This window comes from Calidris pugnax, unplaced genomic scaffold, assembly GCF_001431845.1.
Source record: "Calidris pugnax isolate Ruff unplaced genomic scaffold, ASM143184v1 scaffold27, whole genome shotgun sequence".
In the NCBI taxonomy this organism is placed as follows: Eukaryota; Metazoa; Chordata; class Aves; order Charadriiformes; family Scolopacidae; genus Calidris; species Calidris pugnax.
In genome coordinates, this window is record NW_015090893.1 from 17,559,724 (window position 1) to 17,583,807 (window position 24,084).

At 42.5% G+C, this 24,084-nt stretch overlaps 1 protein-coding gene across 2 annotated transcripts in view; it reads right to left on the bottom strand.

Annotated features, from left to right (window-relative positions):
• RAPGEF6 (Rap guanine nucleotide exchange factor 6) overlaps nucleotides 1-24,084 on the bottom strand; it is a 130,851-nt gene that overhangs the window by 97,308 nt on the left and 9,459 nt on the right. For both annotated transcript variants that reach the window (XM_014948103.1, XM_014948102.1), the window contains exons 2-4: nucleotides 6,325-6,395; nucleotides 3,484-3,540; nucleotides 2,204-2,287 (exon numbers count right to left, since the gene is read on the bottom strand). In XM_014948103.1, the coding sequence (XP_014803589.1) occupies nucleotides 2,204-2,287; nucleotides 3,484-3,540; nucleotides 6,325-6,395 (212 nt within the window). The remainder of the gene's footprint in view (nucleotides 1-2,203; nucleotides 2,288-3,483; nucleotides 3,541-6,324; nucleotides 6,396-24,084) is intronic.

Here is a 24,084-nt window from a genome sequence, read left to right on the forward strand (position 1 = left end):
TGAACTTAATGGTCCCTTCCAACTTAGAGAATTCTACGATTGTATGTCAATGCTACAAAGGAATAACTGAGTGAGGGGTGTTATGAAGGCTATACAAGGGTAACTGAGGAGTGAGGGGTGTTATGAAGGCTATACAAGGATTGAGCTTCAAACCAGAACCCATTTGCTCACTATTATCTGTTTTACTAAGTGCCTCTCTCTACCCAGTTCTTCCAGAACAACAATTACTCAAACCTGACTCTTGACCTTTGCCAAGCACTAGGAGGTCTCCACATCAAAGGCGAAATTCTCATCCTTGGTAGTTACCACCCTCCTCACATTAAGGATTCTATTTTGGTCCTCATCCGTTTTCCCCCAGGACATCTCAAAGCCACCATCACCCTCCTGCAGCACTTCTGCACAGACACCACCTCTCCCCAGCCTCGCTCACCTCTGCTCATATAAACATTGACATATTTATGCCATATTTAACAAATCAAACAGGTTGGCTTTAAGTCCACCAAAAACCTAACTGGCTGGAAGGATGTCTCCATTCCCTTCATCTCAGAACCCTTCAAACGTGGTTTTCTTTTCATTCCCTACACTTGCCCACCACTTCCCTGCTGGGGATAGAAAGCAGCAATATATATAAAATAAATCAATATCCTAAAAAATGTACTCTTCCATAATGCTTATTTCCCTAATATTATACAGGTATAGGAACATATCTCATTAGGCACAGAGAGCATGGCATTGAGTTCTTCGTCAGACAGAGATTAATTCTTTGCATGGAAAAAATGTCCTCCATATCTTCTTTTAAACTCATATAATTTTTTTCCTATTGCAGAAAATAATATTGCCAAAGGTCATCAGGCATTACTTTCTAAAAATCAAAGCACAGAGCAACACCAAACTGCAGCAAGAAATTTTCTAAAGAAAACAAACCCAAAGAAACTAGATGGTCTTAAAGGTCCCTTCCAACCTAGATGATTCTGTGATTCTGAACCCCCCTCAAAAAAAAAAAAAACAAACAAAACACAAAACAAGAAGTCAACAACCAAAAAAAAGCAAAAAAAAAACCCCAATCAACAATCAATTCAACACCCCTCAAAAAAAAACAAAACAAAACAAGAAGTCAACAACAAACAAAAAGAAAAAAAACCCAATCAACAATCAATTCAGGTAATTACTGTGTTATAAACATTAAATAGAAAGTTTAAAAAAAACCCAAAACAAAACCCACCAAACCTGTACTCCAAAGATGATCTACACCTAATGGTGTATTATGGGTCATTTCCACTGTTACAGCTTATGTAAAAAAATAAGCCACACAGAAGCAAACAGTTTAGTTGTGTTTCCTATGGAAAAGAACAGCTCGGTACCACTTGAGGCAGTGAGAATGAAGCATATTATCGGTCATTTCCACTGTTCCAGCTTAAGTAAAAAAAATAAGCCACACAGAAGCAAACAGTTTAGTTGTGTTTCCTATGGAAAAGAACAGCTCGGTACCACTTGAGGCAGTGAGAATGAAGCCAATGTTGTGTTTCCTCACAGACCTGTATTTAAGCCTCCTTTCAGAATGACTCACATAAACAGGAACTCGGTTGGGGACAAGGAATAATGCATAACATTAAATATTACTTCAAATGAAATTAAAATGGTGCTAATTACTGTTACAAAAGAATACTACTAAGTTATCCAAGGCACTGTTTCATATGAAAATAACCTGTAGGTGGTCAGTGACCGCACAGCTCCCTCAACTAAAAAAGTTATATGAAGTTTTCAGACCAGGGAAAGTAACTTAAGTTCATCCCACTGTTACAGGGCACTTCAAAAAAAGTGAAGAAAAAAAATTAAAAAGAGCCCCCAATTCAACAAGTTTAACTACAAATCCTCTTCTAAACTTAAAAAGCCAAAGGAGATTTAAAACCCACAAAGTGCAGTATTTCACATAGAATTTTCCACACGCAGGAAAAATGAAAGGGAATTGAAATTAAGTCAGCAGAACATTTCTTCCACTATCAAACTTTAGAAAACAAAATGAAAAAGAACTATTGTAAAATTGTGAAGAATTCACAGTAACATCAACATATAAGAAAACATTTATTAAAAAAAAGAGATCTTAAATAATTACAACAACAGCTTTACATACCTGCAAGGTGGTAAAAACATGGCATTTATTAAAAAAAAAGAGAACTTAAGTAATTACAACAACTTTACATACCTGCAAGGTGGTAAAAACATGGAATCCTTCATGAGCACAGAGCCAGAAAGCAGAATATACCAGCATCTTGCAATAGTTTCTGAGCTATAAGAAAAGAAAATCATCAGTATCTACTTTCTTCTTACAGCAAATCAAAAAATATATTATCAAAAATGTTATTGGAGTAAAATAACGATCTACCACCCACCGGTTTGGCACGTGGACTGGAAACCTAAGAACCTGCATTGAATGCTACCAAGAAATAATTTTTGAAAGACCGACACCCAGAATGTTTCTTATACCTTGCAATTCCACATATAAATCAACTTAAAAATTTATTTTATTGAAATGAAATTGTTAGTTTTCAGTAAAAACACCTCATTGCAGTGAAAGTGTACATAAAGCTACAGATACAGGGACATTTTTATTCCTTGCTAAAGTCGATTACCAGCTCTACACGGACAGTCACTGTCTCCTGTTGTGCCACCCGACCCCAGAGGGAGGGACAGGGACCTGCCAAGCTTCCAGCCCCTGGGTCTGTGCAGACATCACCATCTTTTCCAGCAGATTTTGCCCCTGCCTAGAACACTGCATTGATGCTTCCCAGCCACAGCCGAGCATCACCTTCATCCTCCAGCACAAAATCCCACATGTACCCATCGTCCTGGTGCTACCAGAACAGGTCCTTGTGACACACAGCCACCACAGGCACTCCTAGGTGGCACCTCACTGATTTAGCCTTGAGTACTGGAAGGTGTGCCTTACACAGCAGCAAGTATTCACTCTGAGAGGATAAATACACCATAACCTGTGCTAAAACACGAGGAAGAAAAAAAAAAAAAGGTATATTTTCCTCCCAGCAGGAACCTAAACAGAACTCCAAGCTAAAATACTAATTCTAGCAATTTTAAGTAAAAGAAATAGCGTTCCAACTCCATCGTTCCTGGGATACGGGATGCTCCTCCAAGCAGTCAGTGCCAGGGGAAGAGTGCCACCTACTGAGCTGTCACCACCACTCAGGCCACCCAGGGGACACCACCCGCTTTGGTGTTCATTTTGGGAGGGGACAGACACCCCCCTGTGTCCACAAAAGCCCTGATGTTCACCCAGGGGCACCCCTCAAGGGTCAGCACCCAACTGTCAGAGTCACCTCCCGTCAAAGCTGTTAACCACTCTGGCCAGGCTTAAACATTATAAAGTTATGTTTATAATTACAGAAAAAGAAATATATTACAACGTGCAAAACACTGGGTTTATTTACACTTCTGCTGAAGAACCCCCAACAAGAGAGATGTACTTACCAAAAGAGAACTTGGTTGCCCTTGTACCTCTCATAGCGGGCACTTGATGACATTATTCTGAGGGAGGAGGAGAAATTTTATTTCAATTTTAATCCCCAAAGATTATAAGCCATTAATCAGTACATTTCAGTAGATTCGCTTTAAGGCTCTAAGACCTCAAATTCAACTCTTCTTTTTTTTTTTTGTTCTAAACAAAGGATGTGCCTAACCATAAAATTCAAATTATTGCAGTGTTCTTCATTATCCAAACAGATAATATACAGCATGTTCTCTAAGTGTTTAAATCACTCCCACACACTGGAATTACCCATAGCAACAGAACTGAAGGAACTCAGATACTTCCAACGCACTTTTTGTGCTTTGTTGGCCTTCCATTTTCTGTGTTCTGAGCTCATCCCAATGTCTGAAGCTTTTGTGATCTGGAGTTACCATAGGGCATTCTGAGCTCATCCCAATGTCTGAAGTGTTAAAAAGCTTTTGTGATCTGGAGTTACCATAGGGCACTGTCTACAGGGTCCTTTGTAGACTTTGGGAGTAAGCTCTGCCTTCTTTCTTAGCAAAGCTAATTAGTTTAGATGCCATGTCATGTTATTGCAATGACTTAACTCAGCAACGGACTTGGCCAATGCTCTGTCACCTCAAAATGCAGGAGGACAAAAGCTTTGCTCATCTCCACGAAAATAGTCACAGACACCAGTTGAGCTGTGCCTTTGAAGATACTTTACCTTAGCTGATGTTCCCTGAAATGTGAGAGTATGTCCAGTCCATGAAGGAAAGAATAGATAGTATTTAAGTCCTAAAAAGAAAAAGAGAGAAGAAAAAGAAGACATGAGCAACATCATTCACAGCATCTCATCCCACCACCTCAGCATCTCCTTTGCAGACTCTGCAATAAGTCACACAGACTCAGGAGACAGAGTTCTAGAGATAAACCCCAAATTATTAGATAGGTCAGGCCACAGGCAGATTTGAAGAACCCTGGCTGCACTTAAGCTATGGGAGCAAAAAGAGTGAAGCCCAGCTGATGCAAAAACACGTCCCTGAAAAAGATTTATTAAAAATATCTCTGAAAGTATTATTTACATGAGTGGACATAGCACCAAGCAACACGGGGAATAAGCCACATAGGACAGCCCTATGCACCAAGGACTGTCCACATAGGACAATCCTATTCATCACCCATCCATCCAGAGGTGTTGAATTCTTCTAACACCTCTTTTGAGAGCGAATTTTGCCAAATTAGTTTGTTAATAGCCAAGAACCCTGGAGAAAACCTAAACCAGCCTCTGCATGTGGTGCAGAGAACCACCCTTTTCATAGTAAAAACGTTATGTTTAGAGAGAAAATGCTGGTTTATGTCTGCCTCAGACCTAACGGGTAGCCCTGCTACAAACTCCACTCCATCCTGCTGCCTGCCCAACTCAGGCCAGCCCCTGGAGGAGGGCAAGATAAGAAATTAGCCCCAAATACTCTTTGGGAAAGATGAAAACAATGAATTTTAGATTTGTCTCCCACCTCCTGCTACTAAGACTCAGAGACTCAGCTTGACATCAGCACCATCCATCAGCAACCGCAGAAAAACAACTTTTTTTAAAGCAACACTACTAAAACATGAAGATTATTTCACTTTTAAAATTGTACTTTCCACGAAAGCTGTAATTAGGAGATACAGCTGTTTCAACTTCTCACTGCACAGGGATCCTCTTCAGTCACAAAAATACCCGTGCTGCTGGTGCAGACCATGTGCAAGGGGGGAAAAAAACTCACTAGGGCTATTCATCATCTAATTTACTGTCCCAAACAGGTGGGCTCTTCGCATTAAATACACACACAACAAAATCATTACATGCCACAGAGCAGCCTCCCCAGCTCGGCCTCGGAAAATACGGTCTGAATTTTCAAGTGCCGCGTTTATCCAGTGTTTACAAAAGATAAATCAATAGGAAGGAGAGCCTCAGAATTTACAATGGATTTACTTTAGAAACGTTCTTTGGATTAATAGTCAATGTTTAGAAATACAACGGATATAAAGCGTTATACCAAATGAAAGGTCATACATAATTGCGGGCCATGTAAAACCAATAAAAATCTGATTTTTATTTCTTTTTTTAAATGTCATTACCAAAACCCATGAAAATTAAACAGAAGGTCTGAATGCTTAACACAGATATTTATGAAGCGCCCGTTGCACACAGTCTAATCTCATTTTAATCCTCCAGCTGTGAATTGCCACAAACTTGATTTTCTTGGTGAAACACCCAAGAGTGACCCGGCGGCCGAGGGTCACTCAAGGCATCGTGTGAGCCCCGTTACTGAGCTCTTCCCCTTCCTGGGCTGGGAACTGCCTGCACTTCACCACCAGAAAACCTCAGACACAGGAATGTGGCAAAAATATCCTCCGACTGTGTACTACCATAGCACTTAGAGAATTTTAACAATTGAAATAACCCCTCTATGCTCCGTTCTCCTGCCTCATCCCTGTCCACCAGGATGGGAGCGGTGGATGCTCCCAACTCCTCCAGATGTGGGGCTACCAGGCAGCCAGGGGGGAATTAGGGTTTGGTGTTCTAATTAAACAAGGAAAGCTAGATGTTTCACTCTTCCCAACTCATTACTTCCATACTCACTTCCCTACGTTTTCTAATATTTCCTACATATTTTTCTACATAATTTAATCGAGACTAAGATACAACAACATGTCTTTAAAATATGTTTTAGATTAGCAGCTCTGTTTTCATGAGTTACAGAAAACTGAAAAAATGCAGGAGGACAAAAGCTTTGCTCATCTCCACGAAAATAGTCACAGACACCAGTTGAGCTGTGCCTTTGAAGATACTTTACCTTAGCTGATGTTCCCTGAAATGTGAGAGTATGTCCAGTCCATGAAGGAAAGAATAGATAGTATTTAAGTCCTAAAAAGAAAAAGAGAGAAGAAAAAGAAGACATGAGCAACATCATTCACAGCATCTCATCCCACCACCTCAGCATCTCCTTTGCAGACTCTGCAATAAGTCACACAGACTCAGGAGACAGAGTTCTAGAGATAAACCCCAAATTATTAGATAGGTCAGGCCACAGGCAGATTTGAAGAACCCTGGCTGCACTTAAGCTATGGGAGCAAAAAGAGTGAAGCCCAGCTGATGCAAAAACACGTCCCTGAAAAAGATTTATTAAAAATATCTCTGAAAGTATTATTTACATGAGTGGACATAGCACCAAGCAACACGGGGAATAAGCCACATAGGACAGCCCTATGCACCAAGGACTGTCCACATAGGACAATCCTATTCATCACCCATCCATCCAGAGGTGTTGAATTCTTCTAACACCTCTTTTGAGAGCGAATTTTGCCAAATTAGTTTGTTAATAGCCAAGAACCCTGGAGAAAACCTAAACCAGCCTCTGCATGTGGTGCAGAGAACCACTCTTTTCATAGTAAAAACGTTATGTTTAGAGAGAAAATGCTGGTTTATGTCTGCCTCAGACCTAACGGGTAGCCCTGCTACAAACTCCACTCCATCCTGCTGCCTGCCCAACTCAGGCCAGCCCCTGGAGGAGGGCAAGATAAGAAATTAGCCCCAAATACTCTTTGGGAAAGATGAAAACAATGAATTTTAGATTTGTCTCCCACCTCCTGCTACTAAGACTCAGAGACTCAGCTTGACATCAGCACCATCCATCAGCAACCGCAGAAAAACAACTTTTTTTAAAGCAACACTACTAAAACATGAAGATTATTTCACTTTTAAAATTGTACTTTCCACGAAAGCTGTAATTAGGAGATACAGCTGTTTCAACTTCTCACTGCACAGGGATCCTCTTCAGTCACAAAAATACCCGTGCTGCTGGTGCAGACCATGTGCAAGGGGGGAAAAAAACTCACTAGGGCTATTCATCATCTAATTTACTGTCCCAAACAGGTGGGCTCTTCGCATTAAATACACACACAACAAAATCATTACATGCCACAGAGCAGCCTCCCCAGCTCGGCCTCGGAAAATACGGTCTGAATTTTCAAGTGCCGCGTTTATCCAGTGTTTACAAAAGATAAATCAATAGGAAGGAGAGCCTCAGAATTTACAATGGATTTACTTTAGAAACGTTCTTTGGATTAATAGTCAATGTTTAGAAATACAACGGATATAAAGCGTTATACCAAATGAAAGGTCATACATAATTGCGGGCCATGTAAAACCAATAAAAATCTGATTTTTATTTCTTTTTTTAAATGTCATTACCAAAACCCATGAAAATTAAACAGAAGGTCTGAATGCTTAACACAGATATTTATGAAGCGCCCGTTGCACACAGTCTAATCTCATTTTAATCCTCCAGCTGTGAATTGCCACAAACTTGATTTTCTTGGTGAAACACCCAAGAGTGACCCGGCGGCCGAGGGTCACTCAAGGCACCGTGTGAGCCCCGTTACTGAGCTCTTCCCCTTCCTGGGCTGGGAACTGCCTGCACTTCACCACCAGAAAACCTCAGACACAGGAATGTGGCAAAAATATCCTCCGACTGTGTACTACCATAGCACTTAGAGAATTTTAACAATTGAAATAACCCCTCTATGCTCCGTTCTCCTGCCTCATCCCTGTCCACCAGGATGGGAGCGGTGGATGCTCCCAACTCCTCCAGATGTGGGGCTACCAGGCAGCCAGGGGGGAATTAGGGTTTGGTGTTCTAATTAAACAAGGAAAGCTAGATGTTTCACTCTTCCCAACTCATTACTTCCATACTCACTTCCCTACGTTTTCTAATATTTCCTACATATTTTTCTACATAATTTAATCGAGACTAAGATACAACAACATGTCTTTAAAATATGTTTTAGATTAGCAGCTCTGTTTTCATGAGTTACAGAAAACTGAAAGCAGAACTGTAAACATACTCATGTTTAATGACAAAGTTTGAAGTTGTGCCTATGAAAACTGACCACATCCTTACTTGAGAATTATTCTCTACAACTCGAGAGCACAGCCCCTGAGGAGGTTAATCCAGCATGGACCATCTCCTGCACCCCCCCCCATAGCCCAGCAGCCCCCCAACAGGGCTACTGTACCAATCCATCAGGCTTATTTAGGAGCTTGATGAATAAACAGTTGGTAAATTAGAGAGATAAACATTTGTTTAAAGGGATTCATGCCTGGAAAGCATCCCTCAGCTCAGAGCGGGGCTGTTGAGATGTGGGGCGGTGGAGAGAAGAGCTGAGCCCCACCAAAGGGAAGGCAAAGCCTCCTCTTCCTCCACCCCGGCAGGAGGCATTTAACTCCAGCCACTATTACTGCTTTAATGGGGATAAATTAAATAAGAAGCATCATATCCCTCACTACCCAGCCAGGTGACATTCCAACAGCTGAAGATCTTAGCTACTCATGCATCAGGTTCTATACACTGTTTTAAATCAGCATCTGTAACACCCTCCCTAAAAAATAACTGATTTTTAAAGCAATCCCCTCTCTTAATTAAGCAGAGCAGGTGATTTTCCTGGGCACCACCAAGGACAAGAGGTAACTCTGATCACATGTCCCGGGAAGGTCCATGGGCTGCCTTTCCTCCAATGTGCCCATCCGATGGGTTTTACAGGTCTTTTTTCTTTGTTTTAATAGATCCTTTACAGCCAGCCCGGTGAAACCCCTCCTCTGCCTCACAAACCACTTCAAATCTAACAAGGCGCGTTATGTACAGCTTATCTAGCCCAGTTTTCCCTAATAACAGGAAAATTTCCCATCAATCACACCTTATGAAGTTTCTTCCATTGCTCCCATCTCATTTAAGATTAAATGCTTATAATAGCACTGAAATCATGCCTGAGAGACCACATTTACAGTCTCATTTTGCATTTTTGCAAACAAGGAACATCATTTTAAGCCCTGTGCAGCTGGAGGCAGCGAGGGGTAGCCCTGTGGCCACCTCAAGACAGACACTACCAGCCAAAAAATAAACCCTATCAGAGATAAAAGTATTCATGTCTCAAGCTTTAGAAAACTCAACATAGGAGTAGAAGCTGGCATTTTTAAAAAAATAGATGTACGTTGCCCCAGCAGTTATAAACAGCAGGCAAGCACATAACCACAGTACAAAGGGTAGAGATAATTTTCCCTGACACCCACTATGAAAAGAAAGGGCTATAAAAGGCTGATGCCAAAGGGCAATAACCAGCACTGTAACAGCAGAACACACCGTATGGGCTGGAGAGTTACAGACCCTTCAGACACCCTTCCCTAGAATCTGTTTACACACTCATTTCTGCCAAAATCCAAGCAAAACGCAGCTATTGATGAAAAATAATTTTTCCACATGCTCTGAACTAGAGATCAAGGTCAAAATTCTTTTACTTCATAACCTTTATCTTCAGAACTTTTCAGCTGATAATAATAGCTGTACCTAAAGCACAGTATCCACCTCCCAATGGTGTGCCCACACACAGTCTTCAATCTTTGACAGAAAACTACCTTGCCTGGGTTATTTAAGAAAATTCAATCGCATTTAAGAAATTAACTCACATTTTCCATCCAACTAGCTAAAAATGCAGCTCCGGTGAGCCGAGGGAAGGAGGGGAGCAGGCAGGAGCTGTTAATCTTGCTGGGAAGGAGGTTTTCTAGACTAGAGAGAGCCAAGACATGAATGCTGTGGCTACAGATTCCACTCCTCCTTCATTTTTCCGTTTCTCTGTATTCTCCCCATGAAAGAAAATACCAGATAAAATAGCCTGGGTTTAGGCAGAAATCAAGGGATGGCTCTGTGGTTGGCACCGTTATCACCAAAGCCAGCCACAGGGAAAGAATGGCCCGGTACCGATACACCAGTAGCCCCAGTTCCTCTCACCAGTAGCCCCAGTTCCTCTCACCAGCAGCTTTTTATCACCCTCGATGCACACATCCTTCCAGCACAAAGCTTAACCAGCTGCTAAACCAAAGGCAGTGTGAAAACATGGAGATTTTGGTACCAACTTAACGTTGTATAAATCAGCTTGCTTTTATGGTAACATCCTCCTCCCAATAGACTCTGAAAAGAGCCACTCAAACTCTAACAACTAGCCCACTTCTCGTTTTCCCTGCCACGTGCTGACTCCTGTAATTACCACAAGATGCCCCAGCAGTAGAATAAGGGAAAATAAAAGCACCACCAGAAGCATCAACTGGAAACTCATCACACAAAAGCAAACCAGGTAACTGCTGCCATCACCCATTTATCCCAAGACACCTTTATTTGAAAATAATTCACTACTTCCGATTTTTACAAGGATGGTGAAAAATTAGTTTCTTAGATGCCAATATGTAACTTTTAAAAATAAATAAGTGAAAAGTCAGCCAAAAAAGTCATCATGAGACTATAATCTAACATCAAAATTGCTGGAGAAGTGGTGATTGTCGTTAGTTTCATTACCAGCACCGTTTTTAAAGACAGCCAAAGGTCTGGTGGTTCCAAACAAGCGCAGAAGGACCAAGCGCTGCTGGAAGCGACCCCCTGCCCCTGTGGCCACCTCTGCTTCAGCAGGGAATACAACGGCCTGGGGACCCTTTCATTAATCCAGGAAAAATACTGAAGCATAGATTACTAGTGTCCTAAGGCTGAAGTGATTTACGCAGCCACCTCTGAAGTTTATTTGAGTTAACTTTTCACAATTCCATGTCCACCCTCAATAAGGAGTTTATCCTTCCTCTCTGTCCCCTGAGCTGAAGAGGAGCAAAGTTTGTGAGTCTGTATCATTCCTTTCTGCTTCACTCTTTTTCTCTCCAAATCGTTCACCTTTAATCCAGGAAGCAACTTGTCAAAGCTTGGAATTAAGGATCCACTGGAACGAGGGTGGTGTGGAGCATAGAGCTCTGAATATAAAGTTCCCCAACCAACAGCAACTCCAGCCAGTGCAGCTGTAACTCACACGAACCACATCCACACGCTGTGAACCCAAAATAAGGTCCAAGACAAATTCCCCCGCAGTGTGAAAGTCTGGCAGCAGCAGTGTGATGCTCTGGAACGAGGATGAAATGATTGCATCAAAAGCAATTTTGCTCTTGATAAACATAAAATGAAAACCCGCTGTGACCCCAGCCAGGTGTTCCAGTAACACAGGATTATATTAAAAACACTAAGCAGGAAATCTGTTCTATTTCTAAGGAAAAGAGAGTAAATCATTCCAAAATGACCTCATAGTTGTCAAGTCTGATAAATCTCCCCAAGAGCCATCCTCAACGATTGCAGTGAGCTATTGGGAAGCTGAGGAAACCATAAATCCCCACTGCCTGGTACGTTGGGTGCTTTGAGTGGTAGGAATGTCCCCTCACTGGGACGGGACTTCCCTGTTAAGTAGATTCTTTCCAGCTTCTGGATCCCATGGGCTCCAACTTCTCAGACATCCTAACATGCTGAAGAATAAATGAGGGGTCTCCAAGGATGCCAACCAGCAGGTATTATTCACCGTCAGTCCCGAGTTGTGCAGAGGGAAGGAGAAAGGAGCAGAACCCAGCACAGCAGCACCGGCACTTCAAAGCCACGTGTGAGAAAGAGCTGTGTCAGCAAGTTCCAGACGCATTGCTCTCGCATGCAAACCATCCCGAAGAGCCACGCAGAACCTGTCTCTCAATTCCACCCCAAACACATTGAATTCCTGCTGGGAGAAGGTACGCTGGGGCTGGCTGGAGGCTCCTCACACCCAGCCCAGTTGCCTGTCCCGGCTCACACACAGGAACCTGCTCCTTAAGGGAGCCAGCAGGACGGCTGGTGGGATTTTGCATTCCTGCTTTTTCCAAGGTAAGACCAGACAGCTGCCAGGATGCAGGTTTTATACACTTCAGAGCGAACAAAAATGTTATTATTCTCTAAAGTGTTCAGTAATAACTCAGTAGCTCTGTTCAGTGGTGCCCAGTGTGAGGACCAGAGGCTACGGGCAGAAACCGAAACCCAGGAGGCTCCCTCTGAACATCAGGAAATGTTATTTTACTGGGGGGTGACCAAGCACTGGCACAGGTTGCCCAGAGAGACAGTGACATCTCTGTCCTTGCAGATGTGTTAAAGCCATCTGGACACAGTCCTGGGCAACTGGCTCTGGGTGGCCCTGCTTGAGCAGGGAGGTTGGACCCGGTGACCTCCAGAGGTCAAAGACCTGATAGAGATTCAGCTGGATACTATACTTTAAAGGCAACAGACACACACGTCTCCCTTTGAAACAACAGCTGATCCACATGGTAACAGCTTCCTGAATTCCACTGACATTCAAGACAACCATCAGGTACAAAATCATAGAATGGTTAGAGTTGGAAGGGACCTTAAAGGTCATCAAGGTCCAACCCTCCTGCCCTGGGCAGGGACACCTCCCACCAGACCAGGTTGCTCCAAGCCCCATCCAGCCTGGCCTTGAACCCCTCCAGGGATGGGGCAAAATCTTCCAGGGAACGAAGCGACATGGTTGAAGGATGCCCCAAACTCTCTATTTATTTGAGAGCTGCTGCTTTACCTTCAGTGCTCTGGCCAGAAAAGGCCAACCCAGAAACAAGGCTGGAAACAAACTTCAGCAGAATCAAGTATCAGGACAAGGATTTTAACAGGCTCTGGGACAGCGGCTGTATTTCTCCGTATTGAATTTGTTATTTAAAGTGCCTCAATGTCAGTAAAGCAAACAGGAGGAATTCCTGGAGCCCGGAGAGCAGGTTGTGTAGGCTTCCCTCCAGCCTGCTGCCCCGGCCGGCTCCCCGTGATTCAGCAGGCTCCTCACACACACTGAATGCATCTTTTATTGCAAATCCTGTCGGGCTCAATAAAGACTTTGTCACCCTTAGGGGGGGCGTAGCAGAAGAGAGGAAATGTTACTCAGCACGGTTTATGGTTTTCATTGCTTCCCTTCCTGTTACTTCATCGAAGGCTGGAATCCGCGCCATTCCCTTTTTCCCTGTTTAAAGCCAATTGTAAAAATAGTCCTCCCAAATTCTTTCCTGATAATGTAACACCAGAAATAAAAACACAGAAACACGCTGGAGTTCTCCCATCCACGTTTTACATAAGCAGATCTCTGTATAGCACGGTCTCTGACCTCAGCAGTGCTGGCTCAAGCAGCCCAACCTCCAGCCCCAAAGCCAGGTGACACACACCCAGGTGACAACACATCATCACCCCCCCAAAAATCTGCAGAAGCCCCAAAATCTGCTCCCTTTAGATGTGCACAGGGCAGCGTGTGGTCCTTTGCTTAAAAGGAAGATGCTGAGCTGAACCAGAAAGCAACTCCTCCCTCTTCATCCTTTACTCTGCCTGTTCAGCAGCATAAACTTTTGATTTTTTTATTAAAGTGTAAAATTTCGTGCAAAAGAACATGAGCAGAGGACTCTTTACTTAGAGCTGGAGAGCACACCGACAGCAACAATCCCCTTTAAAACAGCCTCCTATTTAGCTAGAGGCCTTTTTTAAAAAAAAATTAAATACAAGCATTGAGGCACCATTAGGGAGGAGAACGGACGGATTAGTCAGTCAGATGAATGAAAATGTTCTCAAAAGACTCTAAGACAGTATTTTGCAGAGAATGCCATAGTTTAAGCACTGCCCATAAGGAGCAAAGCGTCATCCTGCCATATAAGACATACCATGAATGCAAAAAGCCTAATTAAAGTATTTATCATAAAACACACTGGCAGCAAACTCTTGCATGATCTTAAATCACTGCCTGAGACTGCGCCCAATAACATTTGGATAAACTAAACTGGTTCAGCCACTTCAGAGCCATATTCCATTATTCAGAAAAAAAAAAATAGTATGTATTGCATAAAGAAGTTTTCTGTCTGTGGTACCAGGTGATGGCTCTTTGCCCGCAGTTGCCAGTTCCACTCGCTGCAGGCATTTTGAGCAATGCTGAGTTTTCTTAGGACCTTGCTAAAAATCACGTGTTATGATTTTGTAACACAGGATTCACTACACCTGATCCACTGAACAGCTTCAAATGACCAAGAACTTGATTTCTTAGAATTATAGTCTTCACTTGTCCGCAGCCTCCTGGTGCATTTGGCCATCAGACAGCTATGGACCATGGTATGACCATGACACATAACTTCTTCCTAAACTCTAAACTTCACATTTACCTATATAGGTGACAAATACTGTTTTTTCCCCCAAAACCAGTTAGTTATGACAGTATCATTAAACAGGGTAAAAGAGATAAAAAGGGACTTCATTTCACTTTTTTGTAAATCCAGGAAGTGGTTACAATGGGCAGCATCAGTTAATAACAGTATGGCCACACACAGGAAACTAAAATCTGGCTTTTGTTTTTTGCAGACTGTCAGAAGTAACATTTGCACACTTGGATTTTTACCTTCTCTTTTTTCCTGCAAAAGTAGCAATTCTGTCAATGTAGCTAATACCATTTCCTTACATACTATTTCCTTATGTCATGCACACAAGGGCTACAGGCACAGACTTCAGATTTACCTTCCACTCCTGGAAACAGAAGTACCCTCAACAAAATCTAAAAAAGCCAGATCTTGTTTACAAACACAGACCCAAGAGTCACTGACACAGTTTATTTCAGTACCTCCATTCAGCAGAATACTTCTGTAAATAAAAAAAGCAAAGTATTTCTACATGAAAATAAAACAAAAAGTTTCCCTACTTGCCAGCAGCTCCCCACCCCCAAAACAGATAAACACCTTCCACCTAAGAACCCTGGACTATGTTGATAGAAGACTTTGGTAGAAAGAAAAACATATAAAGGAATGAGGGAGGGGAAATTTTATATTATTTTTACTGCTGTTTCATGACACCGAGTCAGCGTTTCTGGAACCCTGACTTCACCAGAGAAAAAACTTCCTTTGGAAAAGCTGATTTTGCAGAGTGAAATACCAAAGGACCTGAACTGGAGAGACAGGAACATCAAATGTCATTGCTTCAAAGCCAGCAGCGTACGGAGAGGTTTGAATATTTGAAGCACAGTTGGGGCCTTATCACAGCTCAGAACAAAAGTACAGCTATGAAGAAGTATCCTCAAGTGAAACATTACCATACAGTTCCCAGACACTCATTACTTAGTTTCAAATATAACTTTCAGCCTTAGAATGTGATCGTAGGGAACCAAAAGGAAGCTGCCTTGAAAACACTGAGCTCCTCGAGCTCGAGAGGACGGGAAGCTCAGAGTACCCAAAATTCATCTCAACGCTTACAACTACCAAAGGGCAGGGTTTTATACCAAATATTTTTCATTAAGGGACTAAAGACCATAAAATCAGCCTCCTTACCCAGGCTCATGAAAAGTCACCCAAAATCAAGAGGCAAAAAGGGTAATTTCAGCCTTCCAGTTCAATCAACGCTTCGCTAGTCAAGCAGCTGACTACTTGTCAAGATGAACAAGCTCCCTTCCAGAGGACAAGCATCCAAAGAGCAATATCTCAATTAAACCTTTTCTGTCATAACTCTCAAAGCCACCAGCTTGCCTAATTCACAAAGAAACTCCCTACTCTTTTAAGAGAAGCTGGTAAGAGAGTACCAACATCTGAAATTTCTTTTTAAGAAAAAAAAAAAAGAAAAGAATCGTGATAAGGTCAGAGCACTAAAACGCTAAGAAAAAAGGTAGGTTTTTATTAAATAAGAAGTTTGGTACAGAAACCAGGGGATGAGGAGAGAGGAGGTGGAGGAGGAAATCCAAAGGTCAATTCTACACTTATCAGTAATGACAACTTGGGAGTATGTCCCTACCCCACTTGGTTGTGTTTAATGTCCGAGTTCATCACCCACTTACGACTTTCCTCTTATTGCAGAGAATGCTCCAGGTTTTGTTCTTTCCTCTCTCTCAGTCTAGGGCTCCCCACTACAATGGAGATTCAAAGTAGTTTTTTACTGAAATTTTTTTACTGTTCTAAAGTCTAACTAGCTCCAGGACGGGTGCTGCAGGAAGGCACAGAGGCAACGCCATCCACCCAAACACAAAGCAGTCCCACAGAGCGAGCTCCATACAAGAAGAGGGGTAGGTAGATAAACAGACACCTAATAAAAATATATAAAGGCAGGAGGATGTGCTACTCTGAAAACCATTATTCTCTGCTTCCCACCCCTCAAACCCAGCACTAAGCAACTGCTGATTCCTGTTTAAGACCCAAACACACCACATTGTAAGGATTTTCCTCGCTTGTTGTCACCAAAGGTCCAAGGGACCTTTGCAGCCAGCAAACACCACCATCGAGGTCCCATCACTACAGCTCCTGTCCAACAGGTACCTCGAGCAGAGAAAGACGAACGGGCAAAAAACCACTTTTCTGCAGTTTGTTTCCACCATATTAATCAAGTTTTTTTTATACAAATGGATAAGAATATTGCTATTTTTATAATGGCGCATTTTTGATTTTGCAGTGCATCATTTAATATTTCTTTGTGAGTTCAAGCAAGCAAAGATCACGTCTGTCAGGAAATTAAGTCCTGCTTAATAAATAATAGCAAAGGCTAAATGAGATTTCTTATCAATGTTGTAATTTAAGTCACCCAGGCAGTATCCAGGTAATGGAGAGGAATACACAGCCCTACAAACTGTCACAGAACCTTTTGGTGCATCAGTAAGATGTTAGTCACCACACTGAAATATTCTGTGTTTTCATTCAACATTGGTGATGATACACCAGCACACTAGAAAAAAATATGAGAATGAGAAGATTACAACTGGAGAATAAAATACCACACAAAAGTAAAGCTCTCCTACAAGCATTTTCAATAAAACCACTGGAGGAAAAAAGAAAAATCAGGCTCCAGCTATTTTATTCCCATAATAATGCCATTGGAAATGATGAAGGAATTTGTGTAGAGGACAACTAATACGTTTACTCATAATTCCTCCTGCATCCTGGTGTTGGGGTACCCAAGAACTACCAAACTGAGCAATCCAGGAAAGTTACTGTAATTACCAGTAGGTTGTATCCTGTAGAGAAGTTGTAAGTTCTCTCAACGCAGATTCCCACAGCTAAATTTTCCTACTGCCCCAACATCCTTCCACAGGCATCCTTTCAAATGCTAACATACCTGTCTACGTATATATGTTTGCCAATATATGGATATACAAGTTTATATGTATATATATCTATATAAATAGATACAGATATCTATCTCTATATCTCCTTTACCAAATAGAAATATGTTGTCAGTAGCTCTTCACATCTTCACTTGCAGCAAAAAAACCCAAGCCAGATTTACCCTACTGCTCCCATGCAAACCACCCCGGCAGAACTCTAAAAACTGACACCATGCCACTGTTTTAAGATCTACTTTTGTATTTCTCAACACTAAACCACAAAGCAGCTTACAGATCCAAGCTGAGGAGTTATAGTCTGTTATACATATTCATACATCTAGGCTAACAGGTTTCAAGTTTGAAATCAAATCAACATAAATATTAGAGATACAGATATCTGTGCGCTTCCCTAGTAATTACAATTGATCATTGACACAATGATACAAAGGGAATAATCCTCATTAAGAAAATTAACAGCTTCAACATTAGGAGAAACAACAAAGGAGTGTACTGTCAGGGACTGAATAAACCACAAGATGATGTCCTCAGTGAGGAATTTCTAGCTCCAAACCCTGAGCTTCCCACCAGGTACCTGCTTCCCAAAGAGCGACACACTTCATGACCAACGTCCACAGAACTACGGACAAGAGCAGCAGCCTTCCCCACCTCTGTGCTAAATCCAACAGGAACTAATTGATTACACGAGACATGGGCTCCTTTGGTTGGGTTGTAGTATATAAGATGATATGGAAACCTCTTCTCCTCCTTTCCATCCTTAGAAAGGCCAAAATCTTCGAGAAGCTGTAATTACCTTTGAATACAAACCCAAAAACAAGCCAATCTCAACTTTCTCATTCCTCTGAAACCACGATCAACACTAATTTGTAACGCAACATGCCAGAGATTCCTCCAACACCTCGCTCTTCCAGTGTTATTCAACCACAGCCTCTACGGCGGCACAATAAACCCGCTTTTAAACAAATCAGTGTTTCATCTGAAAAGATGACTTCTGCTTTCACAGAGCAAGACTACGATTACTCACTAAAGATGAAGGAAAAAAAAAGCCCTAATACTAAACTTAATCTGACTATCAAACTTGGGTTTATACACAGCAATGCAATGCATTCATTTAAGAGTCAAGCTTTTGACTCATCAGCTCACATTAAAGGAGAGGATCCGTAAGTGGGTGATGAAAGGCAGAGTGTGGGCCCAGCAGCAGAATGCTGCAATCAGAGATTACACCACCACCATCTCTGGTCGGTCACGTTAGTGACTATGGACATGGAGAACATACAGTCTAGATCTCAGCCTGCCCCCCCAGGAGAAACGAAAGGATCCACTATTGCACTTCAGACATTTTACACAATAATACGGAAAATTAAGACACTTGCTGTGGGTTTTCTTGAAAAGCAGCACATTAGGAGCGGACTGGTCTCTTGCTCAAGTAGCCAGTCCACCACAGCACTTACTGGGGCACCCTGTACAAGTGTCAAAAGGAGGGGAAGACCTCCTAAAGTATCTCACTTCATGTCAGCATTCACGACTGCAAGAGCTATGTAATTATTTCATGAAAATACACAAAGGTTTGACTAGAGCTTAGGAAAAAATCAAAGGAATGTTACTGTTCACGACACTGAACTCTATGATCTCCAAATTCTATGTAGCCAGATTCGCTGGATTTGAGAGCCCTAATTCTCAGCTTCTCTTAAGGACATGGTTGTGATAACTCTGGTTACACGGCATCAGTTAACTATCGGTCTGTGATACACAATAATCCCCTTCTTTTAAGCTAATATGTACAGGGGGAAACAAAACAACGCATGGTTCCTCTCCTCTCCTGAGCTGTAAACTCCACCCAAGAGTGCAACCCAACAGCACAGGAGGACATGGTAGATATCAACACACAAGCTCAGAGATCCTTAGCGTAACAATCACACCAGCTGGATTATGTCCCTTAATTTCTGTACCAAGACCATCCATCAGTTAGAAGGTATGACCACATTTTGAAGACTCCACCGAGCACCTTATAAGTCACATTTAACTGTGTCTACAGAAGAGTTTGCCAAAGGAAGCATCCCCAACAGCATCCACAGAAGAGTTCACCGAAGGAAGCACCACCATCCAATGCAAATGGAAGTAACAAACAGATTTGCTGGGAGGTCAGCAGTCTCACATAGGACTACCAGTTTCCTTCCTACTTCAAATGGGAAACAGGAACAGAAACTCCTTCTGCAGCAGTTGGGAAGACCACTTCTACTTCTACTGTCAACTGGATAACATTACACAGAACCCCAAGAACATCGGGTGAAGTAAATCAGCTTGAAGTAGCATGTCCTCCCTAGATAGCCCACAATAGCTTGTGGCCATGGGAAAGCACAAGAGCATAAAAAAACCTCCCAGGGTAAACATTCAACAGCAGAAGTGATCCCATCACCTTTTAACGCTAAATACACAACACAGTTTACAAAGGAGACCTCACTCTCCAGCTCTTTCAAATGCAAATTGTCAAGGTGAAAAATATTACAACAGCTCTGGAGCTATCTCATCATAGGAATTCTTATTTGGCCAAAAGGCCAAATTGCACATGCCTGCAACACAACACGCCACCACACCACAAGAATTCTTTCCCTCCAGACCAGAAGGACCAACATTTGAGGTTCAGTTTTAATCAGTCTACAGAGGATGGACAGCTTAAATGTCAATGCTTTAATCAGGCACAAAAAGATTACAAAGAGGGAATCCCTTAAGGCAGTTATTTTTGTTCTAATTCAGCAAGAATTTGCTTGACTCTCTACGCTAAAAGATAACCAATAATTAGCAGAGCTAAGGAACCCAGAGAAACCAGATGCAGAATGCTAACTAATTTGCGTGTGCTTCCCTGAACTAAGGGTATTTCCAAAATACTGCACTGAAATCATCAAAAGAGGAAGAAGGGTGTATCACAGTTCCATCAAACAAAGGAAAACCCTCTAAATTTTAAGCCTGAGGTCATTGGAATAAGACGACCTCCTCATTTTAGAAATTGCTTGTCTGGCATTACTGGCACAAGCAAAACTGTTCTACGGCAACAGCCTCTTACAAGGAAGGACATCAGAGCTCCAACATCCTTTATGGATCCAACACGTTTCTCAAGGAAAACTCATTTGTGGGTGTGCTTGGGGGAGGGAGGATAAACCCTGCAAACTGGAGGTTCATCCAGAATGCACACTCCTCAGAAGTGTGTGGCTTTTTTGCCACAGACAAGAGCATCACAAGCCACCTTTTAGTGTCAAGAGACTTGTTTCCACCCAAGGATTGCCAGCTCCTCACACCCTCGTGATGGGAGTGTGAGCACGGGCACGGGGCAGGCTTAACTGCAGTTAAGGCTGAATATTATTTCCACCCAAGGATTGCCAGCTCCTCACGAGCACGGGCACGGAGCAGGCTTAACTGCAGTTAAGGCTGAATATTATTTTCTTATCTGTGCTATAAACTGATACCCAGTTCTCCTTACTCAAAGTGACACAAGAATTGGTTTTGTCAAAATAAGCTTTACAGGAAAACTCCTCTGTAAATCTTATACAAAGTAGGTTAAAATTATTATTAAAATTATTATTTTGATTATTACTTTTAATCAGTATGGTTTTTCTGGGCTTTAATACTGTTTCTAGAAGGAATTTAACACCTACACATCTTGACTGCTTGCCCTCCACCCTTTGCAGTTTTGGAGAACAAAAGCAGAAAACAAATGTATTTTTCTTCCATTTGGCAACTTTTCTGAATGGCAAGTGAACATGCAGTTCTTTCCCACCCCCTTCCACACCCTTTTCTCGCCCTTCTTCACTATTCCGATATCTCCAAGGAGTTTTTAGTCCAAGGTCAGTAACGAGGCACTGGGTTTGCCTTTTAGCTTTGTAAAACACACCCTTACTACCTAAGAAGTCCCTAAAATTCACTCTTTAAATTCAGATAACACAATAGAAAAGAGGGTTTTAGGGAAATGTCGCATCACAGACTTAAATTTTAATTTGTCAGTGAAAACTTTTAGTTAAATTATCACTGCACAGACGAAACTAAGTGCATGACCCCACTGCACGAGGAAAGGTATACAGCACAGGAAGCAATTCCAATAAAGAATTCCAGGACTCCATCATAATTTCTGGTTTCACTCTCAGAGCTGTCACAGCTGCCATTAAAATGAAAAACCAGTTTTTCAGGAACAGTAATTGGAAGCAAGGATAGGAAAAGTCATCTTAGAGCAAGAACACTTCACACGCTGCCTGGAAGATGACTGGCAAAGAGCCGTCCTGATTCACCCTAATTTCATTTGCTCCTTTAACGAGGTTTAAGGATCTGATGAGGCAGAAGGCTCAGTACCCTCTGAAAATGACCAAAGAGAGCTTGATACTGAAAAGTTACAAGTACTAAATTGTCACCAGTTTGACTTTAGACTGGAGTACAGACATGGAGACTCCCTGTTGATGGCTCCTGGGGCATCTTCCCGCTGTGCCAGGTCCTGCAGCTGCTCCCGTAGCGCCAAGAGTCCTCTGTGACACCAACATTCAGGAAATGGGAGTCATTTTTCCACCTCCCACAAGTTAAATTTACTGCCACCCCGTCATAATTTAGATAACTAGGCCTCAAAATATTAGATCAATAAAAATGTGTGACATAGTCTGCAAAATCACATCTGTTGAGCTCCAAATCCTGTATTTACCGTGAAGATTATCATGAAGCAAGCTGCTGTGATCTCTGGTCTTTAGTTACAGTTTCTCTGGCCAACAGCTTAAAGAGATCCATAAATACTGTCTGTGGGAGCCTCTAGCATAGTCTGACAACCACGCATTGAAAACAGCGAGTTCCTGGTTGACAACAACCTCCCAGATACAAAAGCCTTGTCGACAACTATATTGTCAGGCCAGAAAGCCCTAGAATCACCAAGTGCATCTTCTAAAGCCAGGTTCTTGCAACAAAAAATTAAATAAAAAGGACAGAAGGATGCACATCCCTTTCAGGACATCCCAATATCCCCCCGAGAGCTTGCTGCTACGGAGCAAGGGGCTGCACATTGAGACACCCCAGAAGGCAGGGACACGACAGCACTGGCACAGCCCAAGTCAAAGGACAGGCCACCAGAAGGACCAGCAAGTCTCCCTCTGACCAGCAGAAGTCCTGCCAAGGCCAGCTTGGGGTGGGAGCTCCTCCTGGGGTCTGTGAGGACAGACCAGAAGCATGAAGCAGTGAGAGCTGTCAGCACATTGTGTCTCGCCAGTGGCAGCACCAGCACCGAAATCCTTCTCCATAGAGATCAGACCAAACCCCCCCTCACACCTTCTGAACCAAGAAGGGATGAGGAGTGAAGGGTGAGAGACTTGGGGAAGACTTTCATGAGAAAACTCAGAACTTGATGTATTCCGGAGATGTTTGATTTAATATTCTTACCTACACCCACACCAGATTCTCCAATTCCTTCAACCAACAACCAGCCCTGAATCAACAGACACGATGCAACCGGTATCAGAGATGGAGTATCTGTCTGTACTGGGTATGTAACAGGATGAGAAGCTTAAAAGACAAAACCAAAAAAAAAAGCAATAAAAAGAGATGAAACCACATCAGGTAACAGGGACATCAGACAAAGCTGTTCCTACACACACCAGACTCTGGAGACATTAAAACATGACACAAAATACTCAACTTCTTTTGGGCTGAGGGAAGGCGAGAGCAGACATCGCCTGCCATCACTCCCCAGGGGATGTCCCTCACCAGGTCCAGGAGCATCCTCTGATCCACAGAAAATGGGACTCTATCAAGGAATGTAGCAATAGGGCAAGAAGTATGGGTTTTAAATTGAAAGGAGGGAGATTTAGGTTAGATACTAGAAAGAACTTGTTTGGTGTGAGGGTGGTGAGAGCCTGGCCCAGGTTGCCCAGAGAAGCTGTGGCTGCCCCATCCCTGGAGGGGTTCAAGGGCAGGTTGGAGGGGGCTTGGAGCAACCTGGTGTGGTGGGAGGTGTCCCTGCCCAGGGCAGGGGGTTGGAACCGGATGGTCCCTTCAGGTCCTATTCCAACTTTAACCATTCTATGATTCTACAGTTTTAAGAACCAGCACCACAGGCACACGGTCATCTTTTTTGCTCCTATACAAGATTCATACATGTTAGAGCGTCTTAGAATAGAATTTCCTTTAAAATCCTTATTTTATATATATTTTCCAGAACAGACACCTAAAGATCATATACACAAGATGTGCAATAGACACTCATACACACACAGACACAGAACAGTCGTAAAAAGTAAGCGACATTGACACGCAAATTACAAAGCCAGAATGTTTTGTTACCACTTTTGTTGTGGCCCCGCTGCCCGCAAAGGCATCCCAACAAGCAGGAGCAGGTACAATTAGGCAACAGCCTCTGACTTCTCTGTATAACTACACACACAAGAGATACCATATGTTCCTTACACTTGATTGGGATGCTCAGATTCAAAATTCCACCAACTTCTAGACACAAGAAGTGCTTGAAGCCACACGACCAGGCAGCACACAACTGTGCTCACCAGTTTAATATTGTTTCTCATGCTCCCAAGGCTCTGTCTCAGCTGGACTTAACTGTGCTCCTGGCTTCAGGAGAGCTGGGCTCCCGC